The sequence below is a fragment of the Bison bison genome, unplaced genomic scaffold (assembly GCF_000754665.1).
Source record: "Bison bison bison isolate TAMUID 2011002044 unplaced genomic scaffold, Bison_UMD1.0 scf7180017864302, whole genome shotgun sequence".
NCBI classification, from domain to species: Eukaryota; Metazoa; Chordata; class Mammalia; order Artiodactyla; family Bovidae; genus Bison; species Bison bison.
Window position 1 is genome coordinate 8,181,773 of NW_011494874.1, and position 8,102 is coordinate 8,189,874.

Genomic DNA, 8,102 nt, shown 5'->3' on the forward strand with positions numbered 1-8,102 from the left:
CTGAATTCTGAAACCTGCACTTCCCAACATCGTCTCCTTTTCTGTAAATTGCCTCCTTCCTGGCATTCGCCCTTTCTTCTTTCCTTGGGGATTTCTTCTGCAAGTTTCCTGTATATCCTGCACTCAAGTGCTTTGTATCTAGTCCTCGTATTTCCACTCTTGTTTTGTAGCATCTTCTCATAGAAAATGCTGCCTTTGAGAAAGCTAATTGTCTGTTTTAACTGTCTTTGGCTTTCTCTGTCTTTTTAAAGTGTTTCCTGTCCTAAGATCATGAACATCATCCCCTGGGCTTTCTTCAGTTACATCATGGATTCATTTTTAAGGTTAGGACTTTCATGTTGGTGACCTCTTCTCATGACTGATATGACACAATGAATTCCCTCTTTTTTAAATATATATTTATTTTGGCTGCACTGGGTCTTAGCTGCAGCTCACAGGAGCTTTGTTGCGGCAGGTGGGATCTAGTTCCCTGACCAAGGATCGAACCCGGGCCCCTACTTAGGGCGCACAAGTCTTACCAGCTGGACCACAAGGGAAGCCCCAAGAAGCGAACTCCCTCTTTTTGCTGTCGCCGTGAAACTGTCGCCCTGCCCTCCATCCACACTGTCCTCTTCTTCCCTCTGGTTTCAAGGGCAAGACCCAGTCCGCGCCCAGACTCTGCCTCACCCCTCCCTGCTCATGGACTGTTCCCTCTGTCATCCAGGGCACACGGGAGCCTCACTGCCTGTGCAAGTGCCCACCTGCCGCTGGTTGTCCGGCAATGACTGCCACAGTCTGCATGCCTTTTCGGAGTCCAGCCTGGCAAAGAACTGACCCTCCATCCCCTTATCCTCCACCGCGGACCTGCTGCTGAAACGAGCGGATTCCAGCTTCCTTTCAGGTGTGCAAAAACACTCAAGGAATAATTGCAGTTCCACCTTCAGCTGCTACATTCCTACACTAGTTATCAATTTAAGGTAAGCGATTCCGCACAAAAGTTAACAACAAGCAATGAAGTTTAATTAACCGGCACTGGAGGGGACCCTTAGGGGCCAGCACTCACTTCCCAGGGTTGATCAAGGCTCAGGAGTGGACAGCCTGCCCAGTCCATGATCTACTCCAGCCAAAGCGGCAGCAGAAATGGCAGCCATGCGGCATCTGAGCCCCACGTCCAGACCTGCCACCCGCGCCCTGACGGAGCCTCCCCCACCAGAGGCGGAGTGGATGGAAGGCAAGTTTCCAATCAAGGTTGCGCAGGAGGCCGCGGGGCGGGGCCTGGTGGGCGTGGAGGGGAGGGGCTTGGGAGTGGGCACCTGGAGGATGGTACAAAGAACACAGAAGGGTACAGACAAGCCAAAGCAGGCGGAGGGGATGGGAAATGCAAAGAGGACGGGGCCGAGCCCCTAGGTGTGCCAACCAATGAGCAGGTGCATAGAGATTCTCGCTTAAGGCACAGGGCCAGCCGGGTCTGGGGGAAGACAAAAGTTGACAGTCAGGGATGCTCGGAGGAACTGGGCGGGCGCCCCGTTGGAGCAGGACCAGGGGTAGGAGAGCAGGCCCAACTCGAGGCCCTCAGCCAGGCTGCTGCCCGTCTCAGGGATAAGACTCTTTGGGTCACTGCAGGGTCCCCAAAGGCCACTGCCATCGACCAGACTTGTGGCGCCCTAGTGCCAAGGTCGGCCTTAAGAGTTCCGAGGTCAGTGGATCCAAGCTTGATTGAGGCTCTTTCCAGGCTGTGTGGTCTCAGGGAAAGCCTTCCAGCTCTTAGAGCCTGTTTCCTTGTCTATAACACGAGATGTTCATAGGTACACCTCATCCTTCCGAGAACTGAGTGAAAACCATTATTCAGTGCTTTATGAATGAACTGGGGGGTCTGTCCCTGGTGGAAATCACTGTCCAATGGGGTTGGGACAGGGAGGAAAGGGGCGGTTATGTAAGAAAAACTCAAGAAACAGCCTGAGGGCAAGGTGACTGGTAGGGTCTTCCTGAAAAGAGGGGCAGCCCTCCACGTTGAGAGTCTCCAGGCCTGACCTACCAGCCTCATCAGTGGCTCCCACTTGGCAGACGTTTGAGGATCAGATTTTCCATGGAGATGACCTGTAGAAGGGGAAGCAGTGATCAGAGCTCCAGGGGGCATGCCCTTCCACCCCAGTGAAGCCAACGGGAACCTGGATTTGTGGATTTCAAGGGACTGGGGAAGGGAATCCCTCTTTCCTTTGTCCCACCTCGCAACCCTGCAGCCACTACTTAACAGCCACGCCATCCCCCTCACATGGGCCACCACGCACTTGCCTGGTCATGGTCCACTATCTCCCAGAGTCTGGAATCCGTTCCTCGGTACCTTCGCCCGGGATAGAGCTCCCACTTAATGGGCAGCCCAGACACAAGCAGAGAGCTGGGGGACCTGGGCATCTGGTTGGGTAACTGCCACAGATGGACCGTGATGCTATCATCATGCTGGAAGGAAAGACGGGCCCCATTAGGGATGCTGAGCTGCACACACAACCAGGGTCCTGGATCCTCTGGCCCAGCTGGGGCGGGGGCACTGCCCGGAGCAGAGGTGGGATGGTCATGCTTTTAGAGTCCCACACCCAGAGTCTTGGCACCATCAGTTGGGGGTTTTGCCTGGACCTGAGAGGACTAGTTCTTTCCAGGCCTCCTCTCTGGTACCACCTCCCACAGACCTGCACCCCACCTTACCCCCCTGCACCCTGAAAAGTTAGCTTGTTTTCAGCCCATTAGAAACGTTTAGGCCTACACAGAGAACACTCTTGGCTGTCTGTCATGGCCACTTCCAAAGTTTTAAAAATTCTTTTTTTTAAAAACAAGATATCCATAGAGCTCAGGACCTGGGAGTGAAGGATTTTCCGAAAAAAATATTTTGTAGTTTTGATCATGGCCATCATTACTTCTTATCACACACACAAAAAAAATCTGGTCAATGCAGAAAAGTATAGAAATGCGGGAAAGTCATCAGTCAAATGTAACCAAAGCTCCATGTATGATGCAACTATTGATTAAAGGTTATTTTACAGAGTTTTCTGTCAAAGTATTTGTCTTCTTTTCTTTGTGATGAACACTTTTCCGAGTTAAGAATCTAGCCCTTTATCAGTCATACAATTTGCAAGTGATTTTCCTTAATCTGTTGTCCTACGATTTTTATGGCATGGGTTTTGCAAGAGGGATATTTTGAATTATGCAGCAAAATCTCTTTCTCTTTGGATTCTGGCTTTAAATCAGGTGCCAGCAAAGTATGGACCCAATCTGGCCCACCACCTGCTTTTGTAAATAAAGCTTTATTGCAAATAAACAAAAATGTCTTCCTTTGTGTGTTGTCTTTGGCTGTGTTTGTACTATGAGGGCAGAGTTGAGTAGTTGCTCTGAAGTCTTTATGAAAGCTGAAAATTTTTACTGTCAGACCCTTCACAAAAAGTTTGCTGATCCTTGAATTAGATCACACTCAGAAAGCCATTTCCCATCCTAAGACTGCATGTGAAAACCCAGGTCTACTATTAAGAAATAATCATTTTAAAAATTGAAAACAATGCTCACTCTCCAGTTCCCTTCTCCCGCTCAACGCTAAATTATTTGAAGAATCCATTGTTTTCCCACTGAACCTTTTGTATGCTTTTAAAAAACGTACTATTTTGTCCAAAATTTTCTGCATGCTTTATTGGGTTGGAGGTATGGGAAAGACTTTCAGTGTTCTCTACCAAAAATTTTCTGGATAGCCTATTTGAAGATTGTTAGGAAACATGTTGTGGTTAGGACTTCCCTGATAGCTCAGTCAGTAAAGAATCTGCCTGCAATGCAAGAGACCTGGATCCGAACCCTGGGTTGGGAAGATCCCCTGGAGAAGGAAGTGGCAAACAATACTCCAGTATTGTTGCCTGGAAAATCCCAGGGACAGAGGAGCCTAGCAGGCTACAGTCCATGGGATCACAAGAGTCAGATCCGACTTAGCAACTAAAATAACAGCGAATTGCTTATTTAACACCTGGATAAATATTTACCGTATTAGTTGTTCTTCAGTACCTAAGTTGTGTCCAACTCTTTGTGACCCCATGGACTGTAGCAAGCCAGGCTCCTCTAACCTCCACTATCTCCCAGAGTTTGCACAAATTCATGTCCACAGAGTCGGTGATGCTATCTAACCATCTCATCCTTTGCCACCTCCTTCTCCTTTTGCCTTCAGTCTTCCCCAGTACCAGGGTATTACCCTGAAGAATTTATATTTCATCTCTCAAAAGTGGGCTGTGATCCCAGCCCCTAGTATAGGGCAGCGGTTTCCAATTTGATTATCCTTATCACCTGAGGAGCTTTTCAAACAGCTTTGCCTCCATCCAAGGCTCCTGAATCAATTCCCAAGGTTGGGTTCTAGGATACTTTGTCTCTCAGATGCTCTGTAGGCCATCCAGCTGGTGACCTGTTTCAGTGATTCACTTGTCTTGTGGTAGATTATTCCAATTTTGCAGTTTAGGAGTCTGAGCCAAGGTAAATTTTACACTGTTGGCCCACCCACTGCCTCTGGGTTGCAATGCTTTTGCTTGTGCTAGTCCTGTCTCCTTTCTGATCCTGGAAAACTCCTATGCATCCTGCAGGGCCCAACTGAATAGCCACCCTATCAATGACTCCTTTTCAACATGCACCAGCGGCAAGACTAGGCCCTTAGCTCACTGGTGCTCTCCTTCTCTCTTTCTCTCTCAGCCACCCCACGGAGGATCACATCACCTCTGGTCGATAAGCTCTGTCTGTGCCACTCCGGGCAGGGGCCTCTGGGGCCAGGTTAAGCACGCTCAAACCCACGCAGGCTGAGTTTTCCGGCGCCGGTGAGAACTCCACCCTCTCACCTCTATTCTGGGCCCTACTGCAGAATGTGCAGGCCCCCATGAGCTGGAGTCGCGCGACACCACCGCCCTTTCACTGGCTCCCCTCCAGCCCCAGGACTCACAGTGCTCTCAGGGGCCCCGCTGCCCCGAGCGCGGTACGAGGGAATGATCTGCATAGCCACAGCCACCCAGATCCTCCCTTTCTCATCCTCGTAGACGCCAGGCCTCTGGAACCACAGGCAGCAAGGGGGCGATCCGACCGGCGGAGAAGCTTCGGCTTCCATCGCAGGGCTGACCCTCGGGGCCTGGGGCGCGCCTCGAGGCACACGTGGAGACTCCCGGGGCTCAGCCTCCTTAAGTAGATGGGCGTCTGAGTGGGGCGGGGCCAGCTACCCTTGGGGCGGGGCCAGTGACCCTCCCGCAGGGCCCGCACGGCCAGGCCCACAGGGCCCAGTGAATCCCAGGTTTGAGGATAGGAGGGGAAGATAAGGGGCGGAGCCAGAAGGAGAAGAGCTTGCCAGAAGGCCTGCTTCTGGGTCTGCCACCCGGAGGGCTAAAGAGCGTGAGTCTCAGGAACTAGGTCCACCCGCCTAAAGGGGCAAGGACTGGAGTCAGGAGCCGAAAGGGCCTGGACAGGTAAGAGACTCCCCAGGTACCAGGCCGGGCTTCTCAGGTTGCTCAGTGGTCAAGAATCTGCCTGCCAATGCAGGAGATGCGAGAGACAAGGGTTTGATCCCTATGTTGGGAAGATCCCTTGGAGAAGGGAGTGGCGACCCGCCCCACGGACAGAGGAGCCTGGCGGGCTACAGTCCATGGGATGGCAAAGAGGCAGACACAACTGGGCCCGCACGCATTCCATTTCTCAACTAGAGACCGCCATCCCTACCTGACAGATGCGGAAACAGGCTTGAGAGGTTTAGTGGCAGGCAGAGGAGGAAGGTGAACCCAGCTGTTCCTGGCTTTGACGTCCGTGCTGTTTGTCGTCTGCCTTGGCCAAGTCTTGCGGCTACGTGCAAGAGGCAGAACGAGGACTAGGGAGATTCAGAGTGGCTGCTGATGAAACGGTGGGGGGGCTCCAGGTGGAGGCTCTAAACACCTCCCCATGGTGGTCCAGAGATAGGGAGAGGAGACTCCCATGAGCAAAAAGAAAGAAAAATTTCTGATAGTGTAGCCGCTGAAAATGAACAGAGCTCTTCATTGATCACCCCTGCCCTGTCGTGTGCTCCATCCCAGGTCCCTTGAACCTGCACGGAAGGAAGACCACTGGCAGGCGATGAGAATGGAAATTTGGATCCTTGTCCTTCACCTGACTTTTGTCCATATCGTGTCTGAGATATGGCAGTATTTCCTGGCCAGGTGTCCATCCGTGGTGCCTGCAATTGGAAAGATTCACTCTCTGGGGTGGGTGTCACCAAAGTCTTTGAAAGCACTTGGGGTCTCTCCAGAAAGGCTCCCGGCAGAGCCTGCTGAGTGTAGTCATGCCTGAGCTGGAGGAGTCCAGCAGAGGGCGCCCTTCACAAGCCTTAAGTCGGGGTGTCCTGGTGTTGGGGCACTCAGCCTAGGGGGATGATTCTAGACCGCAAGATGGCACTGACCAGGACTTGGAAGGCTGGGTCTTGGTCACCAAGATCTCTGCATATTTTGCTTGTCTCCTTCCACATACTGAGCCCAAACTGGTCAAGGAAGGCCGGACACTGGGAGCCTGGAAGTAGGATAACCTAGATAGGGCTGTTCAGCAGCATGAATAAAGTCTTGGAGAGGGGACATTCAGCGTGTATTTGGAGATCAGAGAATAATGAGGATTAGTCAGTGCTGAGGAGGCAGGCTCATAAGACGATAAGAATACGGTAGTGGTATGTGTGGGTAGGTAGATGCTGAGGCTGCCTTGTAAGAATCTAAAACACCAGTCCAACCAGTTGATTTTTATCAAGTTGCTCAGGAGCAATGACGGTGTTTGGGAAAGGGAATGGCATAAGTAAACACTTGATAGATGTTTTGAACTAATGATAAAACAAAAGGGTGACTCAGTCATCAGTGAAGTTTAGTCCTACTAGAAGTGGACTAAACGGAGGTGGTTCAGGTAGGATTACAAACAAGAACATCCAGATTCCAGCTCTGCTTATTTCAAACTATCAACAGAATGAATTGGCAGGATGATAATATCGACCCAGCCATGAACTGAAGAACAGTTTTGTCTGTCCCAAGTCACTGAAGATACATACTGTTTTTTTCTAAAGGTTTTATTATTTCACTTTGTATATTTAGATGTAATTTATTTTGTGTACAATGTGAAGAAGAGATCTAGATTCTTTTTACTATGTGTATATCAAATTAATACCATTTCTTAAAATGACTATCCTTCCTCTCCCATACTGTATTATTACTTCTGTCATGAATCTGGAATATATATATATATGTGTGTGTGTGTGTGTGTGTGTGTGTGTGTGTGGGTATGGATCTGTTTCTGGACTTTCTTTTCTCTTCCATTAGTCTTTTTTTCCTTGTGTCGATAACACATTGTTAATTACTATAGCTTTAAAACAGGTATTTATATCTTGAGTATAAAACTTCTAGCTTTATTTTCCTTCTAGATTGCCTAACTATTGTGATAATTAATTTTATGTCAGCTTAAATGTTGTTTGATGGTAAGAGTAATATTTAAATTGGTGAGCTCTGAGTTAAGCAGCTTGCTTTCCATAGTGTGGGTCAGTTCAGTTCAGTTCAGTCGCTCAGTCGTGTCCGACTCTTTGTGACCCCATGAATTGAAGCACGCCAGGCCTCCCTGTCCATCACCAACTCCCGGAGTTCACTCAGACTCATGTCCATCGAGTCACTGATGCCATCCAGCCATCTCATCCTCTGTCGTCCCCTTCTCCTCCTGCCTGCAATCCCTCCCAGCATCAGAGTCTTTTCCAGTGAGTCAACTCTTTGCATGAGGTGGCCAAAGTACTGGAGTTTCAGCTTTAGCATCATTCCTTCCAAAGAAATCCCAGGGCTGATCTCCTTCAGAATGGACTGGTTGGATCTCCTTGCAGTCCAAGGGACTCTCAAGAGTCTTCTCCAACACCACAGTTCAAAAGCATCAATTCTTCAGTGCTCAGCCTTCTTCACAGTCCAACTCTCACATCCACATGACCACCGGAAAAATCATAGCCTTGACTAGCCGGACCTTTGTTGGCAAAGTAATGTCTCTGCTTTTGAATATGCTATCTAGGTTGGACATAACTTTCCTTCCAAGGAGTAAGCGTCTTAATTTCATGGCTGCAGTCACCATCTGCAGTGATTTTGGAGCCC

General features: G+C 49.8%; 1 protein-coding gene across 1 annotated transcript; it reads right to left on the reverse strand.

The window, feature by feature from the left end:
- Positions 1–985: 985 nt before the first annotated feature.
- On the reverse strand, positions 986–5,122 carry TCL1B (T-cell leukemia/lymphoma 1B). Its single transcript, XM_010851402.1, has 3 exons — positions 4,931–5,122; positions 2,272–2,436; positions 986–2,076 (listed from the first exon to the last, which is right to left on the reverse strand). The coding sequence occupies exons 1-3, from the start codon at positions 5,090–5,092 to the stop codon at positions 2,023–2,025; spliced, it is 381 nt and encodes a 126-aa protein (XP_010849704.1). The 5' UTR covers positions 5,093–5,122; the 3' UTR covers positions 986–2,022.
- Positions 5,123–8,102: the final 2,980 nt, after the last annotated feature.

What these genes read in the sequence shown, in the direction of transcription:
- TCL1B (XM_010851402.1), bottom strand. Translation starts at nt 5,092, where the DNA reads ATGGAAGCCGAAGCTTCTCCGCCGGTCGGATCGCCCCCTTGCTGCCTG. An exon ending in GCGGGGCCCCTGAGAGCACT is followed by an intron (nt 2,437 to 4,930) that starts GTGAGTCCTGGG and finishes CTTTCCTTCCAG; the next exon opens with CATGATGATAGCATCACGGT. An exon ending in AGATAGTGGACCATGACCAG is followed by an intron (nt 2,077 to 2,271) that starts GCAAGTGCGTGG and finishes CCCCTTCTACAG; the next exon opens with GTCATCTCCATGGAAAATCT.